The sequence below is a fragment of the Zalophus californianus genome, chromosome 4 (genome assembly GCF_009762305.2).
Source record: "Zalophus californianus isolate mZalCal1 chromosome 4, mZalCal1.pri.v2, whole genome shotgun sequence".
Classification (NCBI taxonomy): domain Eukaryota; kingdom Metazoa; phylum Chordata; class Mammalia; order Carnivora; family Otariidae; genus Zalophus; species Zalophus californianus.
Window position 1 is genome coordinate 8,195,156 of NC_045598.1, and position 25,214 is coordinate 8,220,369.

Consider the following 25,214-nt stretch of genomic DNA (forward strand, 5'->3'; position numbering starts at 1 on the left):
GGCAGGGTCAGATTGTGGACAGGCTAACATATTAGGCCAAGGAGATCCCATTTCATTCTAGATTTTAAAGATTCCTTGGGCAGCCATATATGAACCACCATTTATGGGAGCAGAGGCGTAGGGGAGTGATGGTAAAAGTCTTAACCAGGTCCTAGGTCAGTGGGAAAGGGAGCACATCTGTCCAGCTCTCCCATCCGGCCCGTGTGTGCCCTGTCAGAGAGCCAGTGCCCAACGACTGGTCACCGGGAGAAGCCTCGGGTGCTTCTTTTGGTAAAGGAGGAACTATCCACGCTCTGCAGTTTCGAGCTGCGGTGACCTATGGTGCAGCATGGCCTTGTGTGGACAGCATGAGGCACACTTTGATTTGGGGCCTCATAAGTTTGCACTGATGGCAGGACACTAAATACTGCACTGGACTGGATATACTTTCTGGATAATCGGGAAATTCCTTTAGCATCCCTTGCTAAAAACCTTTCTTTAACATAAGAGTGTCCACTTTTCTACCTAAGCAGAGTGGGTTGATCATAATTGACCTTTATTTGATGAGTCACAATTCTGCAATGACCCAGGCTGTTTCCCCACACCTTTCATTTATTCAACAGCTCTTCTTTATCCACTCCGTACCAGGCATTGAGCCAGGGGATGTGGTGAGCAAGACAGAAATAGTCTCTGCACACACACAGGACCACCATTACAGTAAGACAGCACAAACCCAAAAGGAGCCATACAAAGAAAAACTTAAAATTCCTGGAACCAGTTTTTTTTACTCGTGATTTGTTTCTTTTCTAAAATTTGAGTGAAGAAAAGTAATCTGGTTAAGAGACACTTCCAGTTGATAAGGTTCCAGCTAATCCAGGGTTTACTGGATGGAACTGAAGCTGTCCTAGTTAGAGTAATTATTGCTGCTATCACGAAATGGGCATTTTTCGGATCAGAATGAAGCATGCTTCAATCAGGATAAGATTTTTCCTGTAGATGCTTCTGTGTCTTCAGATGTATGTTTTGATCTCAGAGGGATTAATTCACAAAGTATTAGCAAGTTAAGGAAATCAATGACGTCTGCTGTACCAAGCAGCTATTACCAGGAGGTAGGTCCCTCAGGAAAGACCTAAAAACTAAGGCTATGTGCTCTCATCAAAGATGTGTTCTTCCCCAAATCCCTCCTCTAGCAGTCAACTGCATCTTTGATACATTTTCTAATTCTGTTTATCTTCCTGAAAAGTTTCCTATGTCATAACAGGATGTTACCTAGAGCATTCCAATAAAAATAGAGAAAGTGAAGTTCTTAGATGAGGAGCAGGCAGGGATGGAAATCAGGAAGAAGCCGGGAAGGAACAGATGACCCAAGGGAAGATAAAGTTCCAGAGATTAACCGTGCGTCCAGATGCTCGTAGGAAAACAATCAGCTAAGACTCTATAAGACAACAAGCATTCCCCCGTGCCACATACGCAATAATGGTGTGATAAAGTGTTTCTCAAAAAAAAGACTCTATCAATCTTTCTGTACAATGAAGCTTGTAAGGGGCCTCTGACAGACTGGCTCCTGGCACACAAACAAGCAGATCCCCAGCGCGGGACCAGCACCAGCAGGGCTCTGAGGGGCTGGGCTCTCACCGGAGGCGGCGCGGCTGGGAAGCCCAGCGGGCTCGGGGTTACCTTGTACCAGCTGCGGTCGTGCTCTGTGGCCGCGCTGTAGTACTGCAGCACCTTGGGGATGGTGCTCTCGTTGATGCCCTGCAGGTTCAGCTGCCACTCCCCGAGTTTCAGGAAACACCTGGAGACAGAGAAACAACCCCACGTTGCTACCCCCACATGCTAGCTCCCCCACACCCACCCCCCAACAAGGAGAACAGCCCATTTTGTCCGCGGAGCAGGAAAGCCTCCCTGATGTTTATGCTTGCTCCCAGGAAGCAACGTGATGGAAGCACCAGGATTCTCAGCCACCCAGAAGGAAAAAAATGGGCGTTAGGGCCACGTTTTGAATGTATCGTCTCTTCTCCCTGACCTGTGTTTCAATGCTAGCATCAACCAGTACCTGGTACGGGTAGGTCTGCATGGACCTACCCACACCGACTTCAGTTTTTGAGGGTGTCGGCTGCTGAGTAACTTTTCCTATTGACTGCTACTGGCTTCCCCTCACTTCTTTCTCCCCTCCATTTATAATGATAGATACATATCAGTCTTTTATATTATATCATACATCATATTATATAATGATATATATCATTTATAATAGATCATTCATGATGATAATATTAACAGCCAATATTTACTGATTGCTACTCTCTTCCAGGTACTGCTCTAAACGGGTGACATGTTTGTTCTATTAACCCTCATACCGCCTTTACCACCCTAACAAATAGGAGCTCTCATCATCCCCCTTTTATACAATGAGGAAACTGAGGCAGAGAGCAGTTAAGTAACTCATCTAAAGTTGCACATCGAAGCAGCAGCATAGCTGGCATTTGCAGACAAGGGGTCTGACTCTCAAGCCAGACACCAGGAGGACAACAGCACATGGATGCTCTGGGGCTGAATCCTGGGCAAACAACAGCAAGGGCTCTGGCGCAGCACGATTCGATGGCTGCCTGGGGTTCCTACTGCAAAAGGCGGTGTCAGCAGCTCGCTGCCCAGGGAGTTCTGAGTGTTCCGGCCATGCCGCAGAGGCTGCTAGCACTGGGGGGACTGGGGCATGGCTGGCCCCGGCCAGCAGGGACACCTCACCGGGCCATGAGCTTGTGCAGCTCTTGCTTGTGCTGCTGGTCCTCGGTGGCGATGGCATGCTGGGCCTGCTGCTGCATGGTCTGCACGAAGTGTTGCATGTGCTGGAAGGCATCGATCTGTACCAGACAAAAGCACGGGGAGCCGCTTGCCATTCAGCCCGACCTCGCGGGACAGAAACCCCCGTTCATCTCATGAGCCCTCGAGCTGACCGCCCCCCCCGCCCCAGGAGAGCACCCTGGAGCACAGGGCGAGAGTTCCCTACGACAGGGGGCCAGGGCAAGATGCTGGGAGATGGCTGGGCTTTTCAAGAAGACTCATACTTTTCCAACTCAAGTCTCAACTCCCCTTGGCTAACTGTACTGCTATTTTGAGAAGCTTCGGAAAAACTCCCTGCCTGGTTACACCGAAATAACAATCCTTAGGAATAAATGTGAAACAACGCTTACTTTGCTGTCAACATATTGCCCCGGGGGAAGCCAGGCTTCTGGGGGATTGTTCCGGGCCTGTAAAACTTTAGTACTTGTTTAGAATTCTATGGTACCTTGGACACTGCAGCAGAGCCCAAACTATAGTTTTAAAAATCCGAAAGAACCCTCAGTACCCAAATAAGAACACAGAGATGGGGTGAAGCCCCTCATCCATCCATCCAAGGAAATAGGGGGAAGACACTGGCTGAGCAGACATCTAGGTGAACGGGGTGGCTTAGGAGTGAAACCGTCACAGCATCCTCAACCCGTTCCATCTATTTACACCACGGGACTTGATACAAAGTGAGCAGAGGCACTTGGGTTAGGAACAGGGAGCTGAACAAGGGAAGGGCAGAGACGCAGAGTCAGAGATCTGGGAATAAGGTACCAGCCATCTGTAGAAGCCCACACGTCCACTCCCACCAGCATCTTGATTAATGGCATCCACACTATTTTTAAAGGGCTTCACGGGTGGAGACAGAGCATACAGACATGAAAAGCTCCAGGTGGGAAAATGGTGGGATGAAATCCACCAACATGGGGAGGGGAAACAGTATGTGAGAGAGTGAAAAAGAGGCAACATGTTCTTTGCTGCAGAAGAAGACGGGGGGGAAAAAACGCTTCCAATAAATAAGGTCAGAATGGTCCCCATTTTGTTTTAAAAACTGAAATGTCGGGGGCGCCTGGGTGGCTCAGTCATTAAGCGTCTGTCTTCGGCTCCGGTCATGGTCCCAGGGTCCTGGGATCGAGCCCCACATCGGGCTCCCTGCTCGGTGGGAAGCCTGCTTCTCCCTCTCCCCCTGCTTGTATTCCTGCTCTTTCTTTCTTAAATGAATAAAATCTTAAAAAAAATAAATAAAAAATAAAAACTGAAATGTGTCAGTAGTGATGGTCTTGAAGGAAAATACAACTCCCTGGCTTGGGGGCCAGGCCCAACCTCATATACCTTTCAAGGGAAGGAATTAATTGGCATCAACAGACAGGGCTCACCCCAGAGCCAGAATGACGTGACAAACAATTTATCAGGCAGCTAATCCACGCATGGGGACAGGGCAGACACACAGATGTTCCGACAGGTAACAAGACACCTGTCCCCCTCAGACAGCTGCCTTCGCGGGGTTCCATCACTCACCCCGGCTTTGAAAAATGAACGACATTAGCAGCCCGCACCTGAGAAGTGATAAATGTTCCTTTAGTTTTTCCTCTACGAGAACTACATTGACCAGACTTAAAGCTGATTAAGAAGGAAACGAAGAACTGCGAGGCAGCACTGGAAAGATCAACCACAAGAAGGGGGACTGAGAAGCCGGTGAGCCGAGTGTGTCCGTCAAGCACGTAAGGACTGAAGCAGGAGCTCTGATGCCAGGGCTGTTCGGAGCCCGCACGCTCCGTGTCGCTGGCAGTCCGGACACACAGTTTAGATTCCTTTCAGGAGACTCAGTCAGGCGCTGAATCAAAAATAAACTGCCCAAACCAGGGAGGACTGCGTAGTAGTTTGGATTTGAAGCTCAGTATTAAGTAAATTTATCCAGCATGGGAGAATCTGTATCCTTCTACTCCGTGGCATGGAGGCCACTTACTTTCAAGGAATTCAAAGTGTTCTATTAAAATACCCTCTTTTCTCCACCTCTGGGAAGCAAGGAGGGAAAAACGGATTCTTTCTCTCTTAGAGAGAGATGAAAGACTGGCTGCTCAGAGGAAGGGGCTTCTCTCGCGCCCAGAGTTCAGCGGCACGCCCTACTCCTGGCTGGTGGGCAAGATCGATGTCCTCAGCTTAGTGAGATTTCACAGAAGGACCGGCTTGTTTCTAGATTCTGGACAGTGGCTCGTCTAGGAAAACACAGGACATACACCTTCTGCATGGTGCCTTCCTGCAGAGCAGGCTCTGCTTTTCTCAAACTCTCTCACCTGCCTTACGCAAGGCAGAATACAATCGCTTTATTGAATTGTTTGTAGTGGAGGAAAGTAAAGCCCAGAGAGGAAAAGGGACTTGCCTAGTAGCACGATTATTATTACATAGTTGGTTCTCTTTGAGTGACTCCTGAAAAGATGTGACATCTCTAGCTCTGGGCTTGAAGTTCAAGCACCTGACCTGAAAGACGTTTCTAAATTTCTAATGCCTGTTGTTTCATGGCCTCCCAACGGAATCTGGGCTCCTAAGAAGAGGCCGTAATGTGTGCAGAGGTTGGGCTGTGGTCATATGTTGAAAGAAGTCACTCCCGGGTTGAGACATTAGCCAAGAGGCTCCTGCTGCCTCCCTTCGGCACAACGTTCAAACACTTGGATGCTGTACACAGGAAGGAAACCAGACTACACTCAGATCCAGCACCTTCCGTTTTTCTCATTTGCCTGGAGGAAGGTCAGGCTTCGAATCAGAAGTGCTCTGGCCCGGGAAGTTCGCAGAGACTTACAACAAAACCAAACCAAACCCCCCAAAACAACAAAAAGAAAACAAAACCCCCAAATGATACATGCAGAGAATGGAGCTTGGGCCAATCCTGTGGAAGTGAACCCCATCGAAGACCCAGCGCTGGGGTGCAGGGTTCCCGATCCCACTCTGGGTGGCTTTCGCAGTCACAGAGTCAACCACCCAAAAAGAAGTTAATTTCCAGACACGGTCCCGGATTTCCTTAAGTGTGCCTTCCACAGCCTCGGCTGCAGTGGTCGCTCCGTACTCCTTTCCCCAGCAGGTCCTGCGCAGGGACCAGGATGGGGAGAGGAGGAGAGCCGGGACGCTCCCTCTGTTTGGTAAGGGGGGTGAAGAGCCAGGGCAGGGGCTGATTCTGCCTCCAGGGCCAACTTTTTGTTAATCGTCACCCTCATCCAGGGAGATCGTTTCAAAAAAGAAAACCAAAACCCCCACCAGGAGCCACATCTATTTCCCTGTCTGAGGAAGGACCCTGTCTGTAAATAAAGGAAGAGGAATTCTACGCTGGCTCCGAGAAGATGCTCCCTACTGGATTCAGCGTGACACTCTGGGTGTTGCTGCTTCTGAATCCCAACTGATGACTGGAAGGAGATGAGAAGTCTGAAAAACCTGATTGGTCTTATGAAATTTCTAGTCTATGTTTTCACAGATATGCTGCATTTGGGTACTGAACAGCCCACTTTCTCTTGGGAGGTTGGGGGAGCGAGCGTGAGGAGGCCAGAAATTGTGCCCTTCCTATGTTCCAGCATATTCCATCTGCTGACAAATACAACTGTGACTACACTCAAGAGTTTGATCAACGGTTTATGTGCAGGCCCTTGAATACGATTCACTTCTGAAATCAGGCCAAATAGTTTCCTAACAGGAGCAAACTCCCTGACATGGTGGTTTGGATGCTGTTTCCTTCTGGGCCCCAAGGCAGTGAGACACCAGTTAGTGAGCATTCTGGAGAAACATGGTCTACTGCTGGATGGATTCGGATACAGACCTTGCGAGCACTCTTCCACATGTTTTTCATGTAGGCGTAGGTCACCTGAGGGTGAACTGTTGGCAGAGGATGGTCAAGTTGCCGCGATGGATCAACTCCCAGGAGCAACACTAAGGTTTTATGAGCAAGGGCCTTAAAATAACAAGAGAGGTCGCGTGGTAAACAGAACGGGACCGGGAGCGCCTTTCCCTCCTCAGCCTCCCACCCTCCACTGCGGTGGGGGTTACTCACCAGCCTGCCACTCTTCCCACAGAGACTGGCATACTTGAGCCAGGTCCTCATGTCCTCATGAGGGCTGACCACGAGTGACCGCACCATCAGGATTTTCTGCCAGTCCTCCACAATACGCTGGCAGCCCTGGAACATTCAGGAGTGAGAATTAGGCATGTCCTCTGCTATAGCTTTAACCCCCAACAAGCAACAGCAAAACCTGCCTTGAATTAGCAAAGAAATTCATTTTTACAACCTCAACTTTAAGTGAAGAGTACTGTGAAGAAAAACACTTCTTAGGAACCTCTCAAAATCTGAGGATCAGGAGAGTATAGGCTCTGGTCCTTGAGTCCTGGCCCTGCAGCTTTCCATCCGTGGGACACCGCACATGTTATTTAACCACTAAAATGGGGGTAAAGATAGTACCAACTTCATAGAGCTATGATGACGGCAACATGAATTAAACTATTTAAATTTCTTTTCTGGATTGTAAATGCATTTTTTTTTTTTAAGCCACTCTTTTTTTGTAATGGATTTTATTTATTTATTTGAGAGAGAGGGAGAGGGAGTGAGAAAGAGAGAGCACCAGTGGGGTGAGAGGCAGAGGGAGAGGCAGACTCCTCGTTGAGCAGGGAGCCAGATATGGGGCTTGATCCCAGAACTCCAGGATTGTGACCTGAGCCGAAGGCAGACGCTTAACTGATTGAGCCACCCAGGCGCCCCAATAGTGCATTTTTAACTTTGATTTTTTTGCTTCAGCTTCTCTGGCTGAAGAAGACGATCATTGACAAATCCAATTTCAAATGTATCATTCAGGGGAGACTGGCTGATTCAGTCGGTAGGGTGTGTGATTCTTGATCCAAGAGTTGTGAGTTCGAGCCCCAAGCTGGGTGTAGAGATTACTTAAAAATAGAATCTTTAAAAAAATGTATCGTTCAAAATTTGAAAGATGAATTAAGGATAAAAGAAGTTTATTTTTATTTATTTATTTTTTTAAAAGATTTTGTTTATTTATTTGACAGAGAAAGACACAGCGAGAGAGGGAACACAAGCAGGGGGAGTGGAAGAGAGAGAACCAGGCTTCCCGCGGAGCAGGGAGCCCAAATGGGGGGGCTCGATCCCAGGACCCTGGGATCATGACCAGAGCCGAAGGCAGACGCTCAACGACTGAGCCACCCAGGTGCCCCTAAAAGAACTTTAAATAAATTCTCAAATGATGCTGCTTGTAAGCGGTGGCATTGTCAGTCCTGAAGTTATTAATGCCTAAACCTGCACAAAGACTTGCTTAGATTCTTTCTGCTTCATTTTCCTTGGTCTCAGATCAAACACTGCATATAGAAGGAAAAGTGCCTCTTTCACTCACACAAATAAATTCCTTTTAATTAAAAAAGAGTGAATTCATTGTTATCAAAAGGGATAGGCTAATTTTATATCAAAAACTTCTGAGGGTAAGTGGCCCCTTCTCTTCCACCTTTGCTGTAAGAAGCCAGACTCAGAGACAAACCACCAGGGGAGAAGGGCTGGTCACTCCATCGGCAAATCTGTCCATTTCAAAGACAAATGAAACCAAAGAAGCCATCCTCCATGGAGGTGCGTCTGAGAATCTAGCAACAATGGTCGCAGGCTTTTAAATACGACAGGATCCACTGTGAGCCTAAATAAAGAACCCAAGGCAAGTAAGGCTGACCCCTCAAACTGCCCCATGGGAGACTCTGGCAGGGGATTTCAACTTAAATGACTTGACCACAAAATGGCAGTTCTTCAACCGAGGCAGCTCACATTGAGTGAACCCCGTCGAACCCAGTGCTGGGGTGCAGGGTTCCCGATCCCACTCTGGGTGGCTCAGTGTCTCCATGAGGGAAACTTCAGTAGGAAACAGTCTGAAGAGAGACCGTGCATGACTGTGACCAGAGGAACAGTAAACAGCAGGGCTTGGTCGGCTAAAACATTAGGCAGCCCCATTTAAAAAGCTGGATGCAGGCAAGTCATCCACAAGAGCCAAATTTCAACCACAAACTTAATGCTTTATTTTCAGGCCTTGGACCATATCTTTCCATCCCATTAAGTGTGACAACAGTGATTTGGAAAGTTATGAAAATAGGAAAAAGTACATTGAGTGACTGTTTTGGGAACTTCTCACCATCTGCTAGTTTCTTCCAGAGGCTGAAATAATCTGGCCCCTATAAGCCAAAAAGCATCTTGTCTCAAGGCAGCGAAGTCATGAAGGCCTCAGATGCCGACAGTGTCTTGGACATGATAAAGTCAAACACGGGTTTCCCCTCTCCAAGATGCATTTATTCCACCCCTGTCCGGATCTCTATTTGGATAAAGCCTCCCTTGTTAGAATGGCAGAAGACTCATCAGATCTCTGATTTGGAAATTCTTCACCCCATTATGGGCACTTAAAAAAAAAATGGGGTGTGTACAAGTCAGGTGGGAAATGCTTGCTTTGTGGAATTCTCTTCTGGTGTCCAATAGACAATTTTCCATCAAAACATTCACTGGGCATTTCATAATTGCTAATAAAACATATGAAAGAACCGCATGTGCTCACTGCCGCACACAAACGACTGTATTCACACATGCTCCTTTGCCCGATGCTCTTTCCTTGCCAGTGGAATGTGCCCTGAGCTTCCCAGACAGGAATGCAGCCTGGAGTGAAAAGGTTTTGTCACAGCCTACCGAGGGGCCTGGAATCACAGACTCTGATTCGCCTGGAGACAGAATTTGGAAATAGGTGTGGATGGGCCAAGAGGAACAGTCTAAAACTGAGGAGGCTAATTACGATGCACAGGGGACCAGTGGCTTCTGGAGCGGTAAAGGCTTTCTCTCCTTTGCAAATGAACTTGCCCTCCTACCGACTCAAGGAATGGGAGAATTGTCCTTTCCAAGAACACTTAAGACTGCTGACTTCCAGATCTGGAACTGACTGCACCTCATGCTCAAATGATCAGAATGTACAATGAAAACACTGATGGAGGACTTGGAGAAGTTTCTCCATGAGGGAAACTTCAGTACAAAACAGTCTGAAGAGAGACCGTGCATGACTGTGACTGGAGGAACAGTAAACAGCAGGGGTTGGTCGGCTGAAACATTAGGCAGCCCCATTTAAAAAGCTGGATGCAGGCAGCCAGTAAGTGGATTTAGAGTAGTGGTTCTGTGTTAGTCACACACCGGAAGCATCTGGGGCGGCTGAAGAGATATTGATCCTGGGTCTATCCCCAGAAATTTTATTTGGTCTGGGAAGTAGCCTGGGGATCCAGATTTTAAAAAATCCCTGCAGGTCATCCTATCAGGCAGCTGAAACCGAGAACCACTGATTCTGAGGTTAAGATTCTCAACAGGCTGTCTGTAAGTGTCACTTACTAAAGACATTTTCTTATGCTCCTAGAGAAGGGTCAGAGGAGGCTGGAGAACTGGTCATTTGCTCACAGCTAAGGGCTGAGGCGCACAGCCTCTGAATGCTTTGCCTTGAATGCCACCCCAGCTTCTGTGGGGAGGCAGGGAGCATGTGCTGGGCAAGAGCAGGGCAGGGAGAGCGGGGCGGGGGGGGGCTACTGGGGGCTTTCTAGCGGCCTCACCTGCAGTCTCTCCCACCAGATCTGGCGGATGATCTCCCGTCGCTCAGGGACAAGTTTGTACTGGATAACCTCCTCCAGCTCAGAGAGCATGTGGCAAGAGACCATGGCCTGATGGAAGCAAATCACATTCCAACTTAACACTGCATGAACAATCTGAAAGCCAGGATTCATTTCAATCTTTCCTTCTAGTGACAGGGCATCTGCTGAGAATACACAGGCATGTTCCCAGCAGCCTGGGAGTCCTCACTCGGCCACGCTGAAAAAAGAACTGAAATGAGCCTCTAAAACGACCCTGTGCAGAATGTTTCACACTCACCCCATATGCCCGACTGTAGCTTTCTCCTGCCATAGCGGTTAACTCAGCATCCAGCAGGTCTCTGGCTTTGTCGATGCACTAGAGGAGAAATAGGAGAACCACAGAACTGAGCTGTGGGCTTGGGGGCCAGGGGCGGTGCTGTTTTTTTTCAGGCTTGTCAGCTAGCTGGAGTTTATTCATTTCACTTAAATTCTAGGGCGAAGAAAAAAGTTCACTGAAGAAGGGAAGAAACCTTTTACCAGATCTGTAAAGCTAAAGAAGAACGTTATCCAATTTCTCAGAAGAGACAGAATGAATAGCAACTGCAAGCTTACTACCCTGAATGCCGGGGAACTAGGGAGCGAACATGCAGGCTTAGAGACGGAAGCACTGTGCTCTTGCGTCTCCAGAGGACAGCCTGTGGGCCTGCTCTCTTTCATCTTCTCCTTGCTGGACACATTTGTGAGCCTAAATTGTGCACACTCTCAGTAGCCCCAGGTGGTCGTCACTGGCTTCTACGCCATCTTGTCCTCAGGATGGAGTGCCTCCGCTCCTGGCAGAGGAACGCCCAAACCTGCCCATGTCACGGGGGTTCTTGCGCCTTTGACGCGGCCGGCCCCAGCCTCAGTTCTGGTCCTGTAAAATCCCAGCTTGGAGGATGGCCGCGGGGCTGCAGCTTGAGTCTTCCGTTTCATCAACTAAACACCCTGCACGTGGAGCTTTTCTTTCTCGAATGTTTGAGAGTGAGGATGGCGTCCCCATCCCTTAGGTGCTCAGGTCACTTACCCCAGCACCCCATCCAAGACAGTCCAGTGCCTGTCAGGATGTGATTACTTCATTCTTTTATTCTGCAGGCCAGCATAGGATTTTTCAAATCTGATGCTAGCTTTTCTGGAAGGTCATCACTGTGTGACACTCCTGGCACAGCCAGAAGGGGCTCGTGACTGATCCCTGCTGCAGGGCGGGGACTGCTGCTGTCCCCATCCTCCTCAGGTGAGATAGAAGGTTTCTCTCTACTACGAGGAATGCTAGCAAAGTGAGCAGAGCAATGATGACCCGAGAAGTTCATTGCAGAACAACGTAAATGGTAAGTTCCCCAACACCTTGGTCCCTCTCAGAGCAGAAAGTGGCCCTGGCCAATGTGCTGGAAGTCTTCTTCTGAGTATTCTGCTCCAAAGCCTAGATTCCCATCAGCTCACAGGGCCGAACACTAGAGCGGAAGTACGTTAGTCCCTTTCTACAGGCATTGCGTGCCTAGGAACTGACAGGGCACACATTATCATCTTTTCTTTGCTAGATGGTCTGAGTCCACGTAAGTTTTTACCTGTTGTGCCAAGGAGAAGAGGTCCTGATGCAGTGCCAGCACGGCTCTGTAAAATGCCCCATCGTGGGTGTCCCGAGGGATCATACAGGTGTACTCCTCCATGCTGTCCCACTGACCTACACACACATGCACACACACACACACACACACACACAGAAAAGCATTGGGGGGGGTCAGCTTGCTGGGCTAGGGCAGCATCTCAAATAGGCCTTGTCATTGTTACTTGCATTTAGCTTGGGCTTCAAACAAGACAAACTTATGCCTGATGTATCAAAACCCCATAGAGACTCTCTATACTCTATGGGGTTGAGTGAGCCAATTTAACAAACAAAGCCACATCTGTCTTCCAAACACAGGACTCCATTGCTGCCCCAGGGAGTTCTGTGATCGATGGGAGAAACCGAGTGAGTGCAAAGCCTACAAGTCAAGAGGCTTTAATGTAGCACCTCATTAACCCAGAGAACTCTCTCTGGTTTCCCTAGGTGAGATGGAATGGCTTTCTTCCCTACTAGCAAAGCAGCTTACAGTTCAATGGTACGTTGGAAATTACATTTTCCCCTAAACAATTGGAAGTGGCCATTACCCAGACACAGGGCAGGATTAGACAAATAGTTTGCCCGCCTCACTCTGGCAGTACCTGTGCCTCAGGAGGGAGGAGATAAATATTTTAAGAGGTTCTTGTAACAGAAAGATGGGCTAGGTCCTAGCATAGTAGTCTCTGTGTCAGGGCAGACGGGGGAAATGGCTGCATCCGAGAAGAGATATTCACTTCCCCTGATGGGGTGAGCATGTATCACATGCCAACATTTCCAAGGCCATCTGCAGAAAAGATAGCAGCTTCATTAGCTGCAAACTGCAGGGCAGCTGATTTTACAAGGCATTTTCCTGCCTTTCACTCCAGACCATCGGCTCATTCATTTTCTATGCCTCTGGGCAAGAGCAAATGGCAAACGATGACTCCTCAGGAAGCAATTTGTTTTTGAAAAATGTTCTGGATCCAGCCCAGAGCTCATGAATGGGAAGGATATAAGCTCTGTGACTCAAGAGGGATGGAATGGCAGTAGAAGGTTATGTAACCTTCTTCTGGACTCCATAGGTAAAGCTTTTCACTTGGGACAGCCTGTGGATTCTTTCCCCTCTTACTGAGAACATCTCTGGAATAGACAGTAATCCTCTCCCAGCTGGGGCCTGGTGTCAGAAATCTACACGTGTCTGTGGGGACTAAAAGGAAATCTCTGCCTTAAAATACTCAGGGAGTCGGAGTAAGGGGGGTGAGCATTGGGCAGCAAGGAGAAGAGAAAATACAAAACTGTCAAAATTTTTATAATAACTGTTGGAGAAGGTGAGGGCATATGGGGATTCATTATACTATTCTCTTCACTTTCTTGTTTTAGTAAAGTTCTAGAATAACAGTTAGGAAATAAAAGGGGACAGAAAGTTGTCCTATTTCTGCTAGGGGTACAGACATGATGGGTGGAGCTCCAGCAGCCATACCGGATTATGAAGTAGACTCAAAAATGGAGCCCTCACGCAAAGCAGAAAATATGGAGAGAGGCTAATGACAGTGGAACCAGGACACCAGGCTGGAAATTTCTACTTCTAGATTTTATTTATATGAGAGAAAAATGAACCAGTAATTTGTTTAACATAAACAATACCAAACAAACCTCATTAAATATCTTGGTTTTGATGCTTGCTCACCAGTTTCCTTGGCTTCCCCAGGAAGGGCCATTTTTACCTGAGTCTAACAAGTTACTCATGGTCATCAGGTAGAAGGGAGAGGTGGGAGAAGTACATGTGGATACAGATTTCTGGACGCTTTTGTGGACCTGACGTCTCTACCCGGAGCCACAGTACCTTCCTTTTCAAATGCGAGCCCCCACCCTCCCTCTCCCTACCTTGACCGGGGTGCCTGCGAGGGAAGCCTCACCTAAACCCCATGCAGCTGCAGCAGCCATGCGGGCCATCTTGGCTTGGGTCTCATCATTAACCAGGGTCCACTTTTCACAGCACTGCTGGTGGAGCTGCCCCCTGAAGGAGAAGAACCATACAGTTGGGTTAAGTGAAATCACCTCCATAACCTGCTCATTTTCCTCTCTAGTCCCTTGGCTAAAGCTGGGGCTACACAAAGACTGGATGACAGGGGCCTGCCTGGAACTGGGAACCTTTATATTAAAAGCATTTTTGACTGGGTCCTAAGATACAGAAGAAGTGGTCAGTGATTTGTTGTTTCTATGGCCTCATGGCTCACAATTTGTCTGCGAGTGGCTTTATCAAAGACAGGGACTGTGTCTAACTCTGTGTGATCTGAAATGTCCTGAACATCTGGCCCTCTTCATAAATATTAAATAGCCTCTGTCCTATGCCAAGGAACTGTGGGCTCTGTCCCCCAAGCAGGCCTACAGAGAAAGCAATCTGAAGAGACACATCTGGACACATTCATTTTGGGCTCAAAGCTGTAGGGAGAACAGGCTTTTAAAAGTGTGATACGCACGGCTGCATTCTGGGATGAGACTCAAATGAAATCAGCCAGCACAGAAGGAAGAAGGCTCTACCATGGTCACACCCCCAGAAATCCAGATGCTCACTCTCAAATTTTGCAAAACTACCATGAGTGTGGGTTAGGGCTAGGAAAATTGAGATCTGAACGGTGCTCCCCAGACTTCAATACACAGACAACGTCGACGGCCTCTCAAGAAAGATGTCCTGTTGACTGTTGACGCTGTTGCCTTCCACGTTCCCCTTCTGAATGGAAGGAGATGAGACCTTGCTAGTGGGTGAACAGGAGCCTGTTTTTCTGTGAGCTTTGAGACTCAGCTAGGAGGCTCTAATCTTCTCTGCTTTCTGAAAGAGATGCTGCAGGAATTTTTTTTTTTTTTTTAAAGGATGTTTTAACTTGGTCTTGGCAGTGGAGTCAAGAGAAAAGGTACAAGTTCCAAGTGGCCCAGCTCAGAAGCCGTGTGGGACGTGAGCTGCACCGCACGTGACAAAGATGCCGAAGTTGGGTGGTGCTGAAGGGCTCTAGGCGGAGCTCACCGAGAAGTGGGCTGGCGACCACATCTAGGATGACTGCTCAGGGCCGTGATCCAGCATTGTGTCAAAGGCAGTCATTAACCTCACCGTCTCTCTGGCGCATGATCAAGAGAGCCAGGGACACAACATTTTAGTTCAACACACAGCTCAGATCAAAAAGAGGAAGAGGAAGTGGGCAGCCTTCATGCCCTATGCACCTACTGAAGCTAAGTGATGAAGCAGGATAAAGTGGGATGTTGGTTTCCTGCCATCCACACCCAGAAACCTTCCACTACTGGCCCTGGGAGGGCTGACCCAAGACCAGCGGTTCTCACACTGCCCGTGCATCACAATCCCCTGGAGGCTCCTTCAAATGGATTGCTGGGTGTCACCCCTTGAGTTTCTGACTCAGGAGGTCTGCAATGGGGTTAAGAATGTACGTGTCTAACAAATTTCTTGGTGATGCTGCTACCGTGGCCCGGGGGCCACAATTTGAGAACCACTGGCTCAGCAGCCGATTTTTGCTGGAGTCCCTCCTGGACGTAGGGGAGAAAGCTACCTGATCACCGAATGGTCCTTCCAACCCTAGGTTTCAAATGTGGATAGCTGGTGGCCACAGGCAACTCAGCATCTCTAGTCTTCTGTGAGGACCATCCAGTTCTGGGCCATGGGTCTGGGGATTTGGCTTTGCTTTTCATCTAGAGGCAGGGAGAGAGTTCAGTATGAAACACCACAACCTGTGACCTTAAACGACAAAACAGGGAGCAGGAGAGGAGCAGCACCCTGGAAACGCGGTCCCCTGACAGGAGACACAGGCACCGCCTTCAGGCCACAGCTATGGCAAGAGCTGCCAGGACACACAGAAGCGGGTTCCTTTCCCAAAAGCACTCGTTAGCAATAAGAACACAGAATATACTGAATCCTAATTCTCAAAGGCAGGAGGAAAACACAAAATCAAATAAATAAAAAAATATGAGACTGTTCGTGGGGCAAACACTAGGCTCTGTTTTTTCTTTTTTTTTAAGATTTTATTTATTTATTTGACAGAGATAGAGAGAGGGAGAGCACAAGCAGGGGAAGCAGCAGGCAGAGGGAGAGGGAGAAGCAGGCTCCCCGCTAAGGAAGGAGCCCAACATGGGGCTCGATCCCAGGACACCAGGATCATGACCTGAGCCAAAGGCAGCCGCTTAACCAACTGAGCCACCCAAGCGCTCCAAGGCTGTTTTCTGACACCTCTCACAACACACGAGGGAACACTGGGCAGAAGGCCCGCCCTCCAAGACTTTGACTTTCCCGCCTAGTACAGCAGCAAGAAGCTCAGAGAACATTCTTTCCTGTGGAACACCTAAGTGGTTGGTTGCCTATGCTCTCCTGAGCAATCTGTTCTCCAGGACCCAGAGGCCGTGTTACGGAGCAGTGTGGGGAGGAGGCTGACTTACATTCACCGTGGCAGCAGGTGTGGCTGTGTGTGCCATGGGGCTGGGGGGGCGGACAGCTCTTGTAGTTAGCTTCCTGGGGAATGCGGTACATTCTCAGCTCACTGGTAACCCCTGATCACTGCGGATGCCACCTCTGCTGACAACTGGCCTCAGTCAGGCATATTCCGGATATATACTTAAAGTGAAAGCCATTTTAAAAAATTGCACACTCAAGAGAACTGACTGAACAAACCATATAAGAATCCTGCAGACGATCAGGAAAAGAATTCTGCTTCTTTCATCTCTTTTTAAAATCTCTTTCAGTCTGCTGCATTTCTAAATCCACTGGTCAGCATCACCAGCCACTTACACTTTATAGGTAATTATGAAACTGGAATGAATCCAAGAGAGCAGAGGTAGAGGGGGCCGAGTCCTGCCACGGCAGGAGACCCAGATTACTTGCTCTTGGGACCCCTCAGACAGGCTGTGTCGACTTCACAGGGTCAACTCCCCTGAGTGTCACAGGGGATTAGACAGTCACAAAGTTTTGATTAGACATCAAAAGTCACTACGTTTTGATTAGACATCAAAAGTCTCTTCAATACACCCAAACTATCCCTATGTAACCCGTGGAAGGAAGTGCTTGTCTCTAATTCCTGAAGTGAGGGAGGGCCTGGGAGAGGCCTCAAGGAGGAAGCAACAGTACAGGTGGACTCTGAAAGGTGGGGAGAGTGTCCAAAAGTGGAAAAAGGAGCAGAGGAGGAGGTGGGCACTTTAGGAAAGCGAATGAACAAACGCAACAAATTCTGTGGGGTTTGGACAAGAGTGAAGTTTGGCCCGAGTTCGGATTGTGAGGTAAAGTTCACTGACAAGTGGGCTGGAGTCACAATACCAAAGGCTTGGATGTAGGCTGTAACATTTACATGTAAATCCAAGGGCAACGGGGAGACACTAAAACATTTTAGGAATTGGTTAGAGTTGAATTTTAAGAATGTTTACACCTTGTTTTTTTTATCTTTCTCTTAATAACATGGTTGCATGATAACCGATCTGAAAATGGAAAAAAATTGTTTTTGAAATAATGTGGCTAATTCTCAACCCACTACTCTTCTGCTTTAGATTAGTACTGTCCAATAGAAGTTTTGAGAGTGATGAAAATGTTCTGTATCTGCACTATCCAAAGCGGTACCTGCTACCCACATGTGGCTACTGAGTACTTGAAATGTGGCTAGTGTGACTTGAATTATTAATTTTACTTAATTTTAAATAGCTACACTTGGCTAGTGGCTACAGTACAGTTTTAGATACCTGTTGGACATCAAAAAACAAAAACAAAACTTAAAAATCTTAGTTGTACAAACTAATGAGGTAGATTTGATAGGATATGCTTCCTCATGGAGGTGAAGAAGTATGGAATGCTAATTACAGAAATAAATAATGGCACTTGAATCTCCCTAATAATGGTTAAGCCAGACAAGCCAATTTCAAGTAATTTTAGACTATTATTTGTATATATGTGATCCAATGCCTAAAGCTAAAATCGTTGACATTAAATTTTCATGCAGTACAATTACATCTTTTATCTTAGAAATACAGTAACAACTTTATATTAAGAAACAAAAATAGCAATCATTTACCAAAGAATCTCTATAATTAGGTACAGAAAAAATGTGTAGTGGGAGAACGTTCTTTTTAGAAGACTTCCTTTGATTTTTTTTTCCCCCAATAATAACTGTCCAAGGTATAGAATTGCAAAACAAATCTAAAGTTGCCTATTTAGATAGCCTGAGGTTGACTAATCCAATGGAACATTATGCGGCCCTTCAGAAAGTGAGGCAGCACCTGTAGGCAGTGATGTGAAGGGTGGCTTACACACGTTCTGAGAAAATAAGGTGCAAACGGTGTACAGAGTTCACCACCACAATGTATACGGGTGCACAGACCATCGCTGTCTACACGGAGACCCGGTCTCAGTGGCTGGGGGGCTGGGGGACAAGGAGAAGACTTGGTTTGCCTAGTTCTGACACTGTTTTGTACTAGTGAATTTTGTGCCATGTGCACATTACCTTTTCTAAAAAATAATGCTTTAAAAATAAAAAATGAATACAAGAACGTAGATTAACGGGCGCCTGGGTGGCTCAGTTGGTTAAGCGTCTGCCTTTGGCTCAGGTCATGACCCCAGGGTCCTGGGATCGAGTCCCGCATCGGGCTCCCTGCTCCGCGGGAAGCCTGCTTCTCCCTCTCTCACTCCCCCTGCTTGTGTTCCTTCTCTCACTGTGTCTCTCTCTGCCAAATAAATAAATAAAATCTTAAAAAAAAAAAAAAAAGTCCCGAACACAGATCCAAATGGGAGGGTGCAGGTCTGTGGAATTCTGCCTCCCCCAGATGGCTCCTTGGAGGCCTGCTTTCAGGGGAACCTTAGGCTTTAGGTTGATGGTTCCAGCCTTGCTTTATTCTGAAAACCAGAACTGTAATTCCTTCCGCTCTCACTTCCACCTCTAATCAGCCTCTAAATCCTGTCAACACCACCTCCTACACAGCCTGGGATCCAGCCCCTTCTCTCCACCCCGTCCCTCTCCACCACCATCCTCTCCCCTTGGGCGGCCTCTCAAGTGGTCATGCCGTCCCTTCTCTGGTCTCCCTTCAATCCACTCTCTGACTTTGCTCCCAAAAGGGTTTTGCGTATAAAGCAAACCTGCCAACCACGGCCCTCCAAGTCCTTGGGTGGCCTGTCAGTAGCCCCAACTCCTCACTTGGGAGTAAAAGCCCCACACCATCTGGGTCCTAGCTACCTCTCCTGTCTCACCTTCTACCTTTCCACACCACACCTGACCCTCCAAGCCACACTGAGCTTTCCAAACGCTGAACACACTGTGTGCTCGCTCCTTCTCACTGCACCCATTCAAGTTAGGTATCACTTCCTCCTGGAAGTCTTCTAAACCTTCTAAACCTGGATTAGGGCCCCTTCCTATTTCCCACAGCCCCCTGCGCTTCCTCTTTTTGACTGTATTCACTCTGTATCACAGCAGCCCAGCTGTCTGGCCTATAAGCTCTGGGAAGGCAGAGGTGGTGTCCGCCTTGTACCCTGCTGTGTCCTTGGGGCCTGGTGCAGGTACTGGCCATGAATGAGGGCTCAGTAATTACTGTCTGAATGGATAAACAGGGGGACCTTTGGTCTCATGTCTCAGAGAAAGTCTGGATAATCTACTCATGGGCAGGCAGTATGGCATGTTAACTATTTGAAACTGTAAAATATTTCACCATAGTACTATGGCACTTCGTTTCAACTATTTCAAAAACTGCACTAGATGCTGGCGAACAGAATAGGGGCCATTTTTCCTTCAACACCCCCCCAAAACTCCCCAGACCAAGACCTCGGCAAGTGTTCTCAGCTAAGCATTACTGTTGCTTCTACCTGGGGTACCCCATTCCCATCTCCTTCAGCTGTCCCCCAGCCTTAGTCCTTCCTCCAGGGAGAATGGCAAGGCCATCCCGCTCCCTCTGGTGGCCTTTCAAAGTTGTCTGCTCCGACCATTGTCACTGTATACTCTAGCCTGAATAACTATCTGCAGTGTGCTTGTCTCATGAGCCTCACGATGGAGGAAGGCCTTTTTTTCTTGTCTTTCTAATCTCTGGAGCCTTGTGGAGGGCTGGGCATGTAGTAAGCATTCCATAAAGATGAAGCATCTGGAGAGGGCAGTGATTTGTTCTTCTTTTCCAAAATCATTAGCAAGAGCTAATAAAGAAAAGAGAACACTGAGGCTACAGACTAAGAACCTGAGGTCCTCCTAGCTGTTGGTCAAGAGGCAGACAGAAGCAGCCCCTGTTGATCCCAGGGGCTCACCTGAGCCTGTCCCGTCCTAGAGCATTACAAAGTCTAAATGTGAAAAAACAAAAACAAACCCCCAAACCCCAAAGTGGTAGATGATTAACAGGAAAATACCAGGTGAAACCAAAATGAGTGTCTTAGGTGAGAACTCTGCATGGGGGAAGCCCTTCAAACCCCCTAAAGCCCCAGCAAGGACGCCTCTGGCAGCCACTTGGCCACCGGGCCGCGGCGGCTCACCATTCCCCCAGGGCCTCGAGGCAGCGCATGCGGCCCAGCATCAGCTCCGGGTCATCCTTGTTGGTGTCCATCTTCTTATCGTAGGCCACGAGCGCGTCCTCCCACTCGTGCAGTTTCTCGTACCAGGTGGCCTGGATCTCCTGCCAAGGGGAGAAGAAAGAGGACTGCGGTGGGCTGTGGGCATGGAGGACATGGGGGTGCGTTCTGTAATCCACACACTGCCTTTCCTAAGGCGCTAGATGCTTCACCTATCCCTGTACGGCTTGGCTTTGGTTGCAAAGAACTTCAGAATATCTGGAGGTATATTTGGTGGTGGTGTGAATGCCGGGGGACTTGGCATGTGGACAGAACGATCCTGGAATGATAATCGGAGAGCAGATGGAAGGCCGTGTCCCCACAGCTCCAGCATGTGGGGATGCAACGACAGGGGAAATGATTTGGGACAGCAGGAAGCCCCGACCAGAACTCCTGCAAGGAGCCAAGGCCTTGATCCGCTAGAGTGTGGACGGTGGGCCACAGGAGGGGGATGGCAGCTGCTTTCCTGATGGGGCCGGAAAGACCAGGCATATCTGCATAGTTGCTGGAGGAAAATAACTCGCTTTTTAAAAGCTCTTGATTCTCTGCGTTTTTAAACTTTCAGGAAATAATGATTTAAAATACAATATAACACTACCACTTAAAATTCTTCGGAAAACCTTTCCTCCTTCCATCCAATGTTCCCTCCTGCTCAGCGCTTGGCAGCTTTACCAGTGTCAGGGGCCAAAGGCTGGTTTCCATTCCCCAGGCAGATGGTGTGCCACGCTGAAATGCAGTGCTGGCCACGTGAGGAAGAGGGGCTGCAGTCTCAAAGCTGCAGACTCCAGCTCTCTAAGTGGTCAGGGGACAGACTGTTTTATGCCTCTGCCTGACCCCCACCGACCCCCCACCTCCGTCTGTCTTCTGGGCTTCTCCATCACCAGCCTAGTAAGTGGCTATTTCTCTACCAGGTCAGGGTAGTGGCTCTCCAGGGATTTCTCTAACGGCAAGATGATTCCGCAGTGGAATCTGTATGATATAATGCAGGGCCCATGTGAGTTTCCCCCATCACCCTCCGCTCCTTTCTAAATAAAACTGATATTTGAGTACTATACATGCTGACAGCTACTTCGCTAAGCTCTCTGAAAGGACCTTTTCTTCCTGAACCTCTGTAAGGAGGTCACTTCTATTTTCGGTTGTGAACTCGTGCCGAAGTCCCCTCGTCTGTTTTTGGCACAGCCAATCCCCTCTGCCACCCAGCGGCTCTTTCCCCAGTGTCAGTGAATGGTAGCGTTCACCAACACAGGCGTATCTGGCTCTGTGGAAGGCCAAACTACCTAAACTTCATCTTCCAAGCCTGTTGAGAAGAATATGAAAGAGAAAAGGTAGAAGAGTCACTGTCTTTTAGAAGAGTCACTGTGAAGACAGTGTCCCATGAAAAACGCTTAAATTGAAAAGGAACACCAGTCTTTTCCCATTTTGGGTTTCTACACTGGGTGGGCAAGAGAAAGGGGCTCGTGATTGGCGGATGGCACAGGCTCAGCACGAACAAGCAGAAAGCAGAGGGAGCGGCATGTGGAGCAGGTCAGGCGGTGGGGGGGGGGGCAGGATATTCTGAATTGCAATAGATTGCAGAAACTATAAGGTTTAAGCAATGAATCACGCAAGATTCTAATGAGATTGCTATTATATAAACTGTGCTGAGAAAGCACGGGCTCTGCCAAGAAAAGGCAAACTGTTGTCAAGCTTAATAAGCTGCAACTACCTAAACATAAGAGAAAATCCACCCTGGGTTTGGCAATAATCCTGGAGCAGAGGGCCACCTTTAGAACCTAGAGATGGAGGAACTTTCACGGAAGGTTGGCCCTCTGAGCCGCTGGGTAGAAGCTATTGGCTGGCAGATCACCTGAATGCCAGATGGTCACGAATCCTTGCTTCTCTGGGCACTTCCTGCGTCCCAAGCTCTAGGGACATCGAAGGAGGGGGCGTCTTTGTCTGGGAGGCTACGCTAAGTGCCCCCTCGGCTGACTTTCTTCCCTCTACAAATGAGGATGGTGGCAAAGGTGGATGAGACATAGTCCCTTCTGCTCTGTCATCGGGAGAGTTGCCGTCTTGGTCTAGTTACAGATCTGTCTCCGAGACAGCAAAATACTCCCTGAAAAGTTTTAGTTCAATTTCCTAGCCCCTGTGTGAGGCAAAAACCTGTGAAGCAGCCCTGAATTTCTTCACTCTAACACACTGGGCTCTGGATTCTGGCAAATCTGAGTAAGTGGCCTACATGACTAATGAAAGGTTCCTCATCAAATACATGGACCCAGAACATCTTGACCTTCCAGGAAGTCAATGCTGAGTTGATTAAGTCAATGCACCCTCTCAGGACCACAGAGGGTAATGGAAACATTTTAATACTGATAAGGCAAAGATGGCAGGAGAAGCAGCAGCTATGTGAGCAATAATGAAATGGAACAATCCCAATGGCACGTATAAATTACAGTATGCTGTTTTCTGGAGAATTGGCCATGGCTTCTTCTGACGTATGTACTGAGCATTAACTGTGGGCCAGTGGCGACGCTAGGCACCACGGACCACACGGAATGACTCAGGTCGGGGTTATACAGATGATGCTAGACCACCTGGGTTCAAGTCCTGGGGCGGCCAGGTTTCACCGATTCACTGAATGCTCAGGCAAGGCTGTTACTCTGTTGGGACCACCTGCCCCTTTCCCGTAGAATGGGAGAGCAATCAGACCTTTACTCAAGGGGCCGTCGTGAGGACTGAATGAGATGGAGTATAGAAGGGCCAGGCACAGGCCAGGAGTTTGATATATACCAGCTACTCCTTTTAATCAGATTCTGTCCTCACGATCTATATTTGGTTTGAATATAGTTCATAGAGCCATGGTCTCCTTCAATACAGTAAAGTCAGCATCGGACGTCACTGACTGAGGAAAAAACAGAAAAGGAGAGTAACTTTCTCAGGGTTGTGGCCGAGTGCCTCCCTAGCCACGTCTCTATCTCTTGCTTTTCTAAAAGGAACGAGGCACTTACCAGCTCTCCAAAGTGTTTCATGGCATATTCTAACACCCCGGCAGCTGCCTCTGGTTGCTGTAGCTTATTATTAATGCTGGGAAAACAAAAGGAAGAGGGGTTACACTCAACATGTCGGAGGGTGGGAGGCGCAGGGGTCTTTGCAGGCGGAGGGCTCACCGGCACGTTGGGGACAACATTTTGCAGATGGAAAGACAGCACTGATTGTGTATGACCACCCAGCAAGCTCAGCCCGAATGACTTCATCTGAGGGATGAGTTCATCTTGATCCCACACTCCTGGTTTTGAGGGGGCAGCGTCTGGTAGACAGGAAGCCTCTCTGACTCTGGGGCCCTTTCTCCAACCAACACAGACTGGTTTCCACTCAGATACTGTCAGTCAGGCAGCATGTGTCTGTGTTCTAAAAACTACAATCCGGGGCCCCTGGGTGGCTCTGTCGGAAGCGACTGCCTTCGGCTCAGGTCATGGTCCCAGGGTCCTGGGATCGAGTCCTGCATTGGGCTCCCTGCTCAGCGGGAAGCCTGCTTCTCCCTCTCCCACTCCCCCTGCTTGTGTTCCCTCTCTTGCTGTCTCTGTCAAATAAATAAATAAAATCTTAAAAAAAAAAAAAGTATCTACCAATAAATAAATAAATAAATAAATAAATAAATCCCACAATCCCTCAGTCCCAAATTGGCCCAGCTGTAGAACACAACCAGATGAGGTCCCTCTGAACTTCTAACTCTCATTTCCTCTCATCAGTTGCCTTCAGGAATAAGACACAGAAGTGGTGCTGAGGCTGGGTCACCCCCGCTCGTGACAGAGCACCCCGGGGACTGTGGCTGTGCAACCATCTCGACTGCTCCCCTGACAGCCCATTTCCTTCAAAGTCGGATGCTTCCTTAGACCCTCTTCAAGGACCACCCCCGCCCTCTGCAGCGGGCAGCAAACGGACCCCACCCAGGACCACGTGCCTGGCGTCTGGCGCAATGATGTTTTTCACTGACAACACACTACTCTGCTGTCATTGGGCAGCACGTGGCACCGGGACCAACTGGGGGACTGTAACGTATCGGGACAACTGAGCAGTAGCAGCGATGGTCTGTGCCTGGAGCTGGTTAACCAGAGAGGCTGCAGAGAGGTCCTGGACGCTGGACAAGGCAGGGCTGAGACCCTTGTTCCAACAGGAACGTACGTACAAGGGGAAATGGCAACAAAGCCTACGCTTATGTTCAGGAAGGAAACGAGGGACGAAGCAGACCTGAGAAAGTCACGGGCCAACAGTGATGTTATCTGTTCACAGGTGGGGAGCAAACTGACAGTCCAGCTTGGGAGTCTAGACTGTTCTAACGAGCATGGGATCCAGTTTACTGCCCTAAGTACAAACTGTCTACTTGACTAGAATTAATTTTTAAGTGGTTTTGGGAAATGCCAGGATTTGGGTTTAATGTGGTAATATGGCAAGAGATTGCTGGGACAAATACTATTTTTTAAAATTCAAATTCCACCACATTTATTCCAATAAAACCATGAAGGAACTGCCCATAATCTGTCAAACCAGAGAAGTTAACATTTGTGAAAGTAATAATCTAATGCCTCATGTTTACAAAGCACATTTCAAATAATCTTTCCAACCTATCACTCCTTTGACCTCACGCAC

General features: G+C 48.3%; 1 protein-coding gene across 3 annotated transcripts in view; it reads right to left on the minus strand.

The window, feature by feature from the left end:
• The window catches only part of MTOR (mechanistic target of rapamycin kinase), a 123,273-nt gene that overhangs the window by 19,419 nt on the left and 78,640 nt on the right, over positions 1-25,214 (minus strand). For all 3 annotated transcript variants that reach the window (XM_027606540.2, XM_027606527.2, XM_027606534.2), the window contains 10 exons: positions 23,576-23,651; positions 20,514-20,653; positions 13,948-14,048; positions 12,018-12,133; positions 10,715-10,792; positions 10,399-10,506; positions 6,839-6,964; positions 6,608-6,739; positions 2,725-2,840; positions 1,657-1,774 (listed from right to left, as the gene is read on the minus strand). In XM_027606540.2, the coding sequence (XP_027462341.1) occupies positions 1,657-1,774; positions 2,725-2,840; positions 6,608-6,739; positions 6,839-6,964; positions 10,399-10,506; positions 10,715-10,792; positions 12,018-12,133; positions 13,948-14,048; positions 20,514-20,653; positions 23,576-23,651 (1,111 nt within the window). The remainder of the gene's footprint in view (positions 1-1,656; positions 1,775-2,724; positions 2,841-6,607; positions 6,740-6,838; positions 6,965-10,398; positions 10,507-10,714; positions 10,793-12,017; positions 12,134-13,947; positions 14,049-20,513; positions 20,654-23,575; positions 23,652-25,214) is intronic.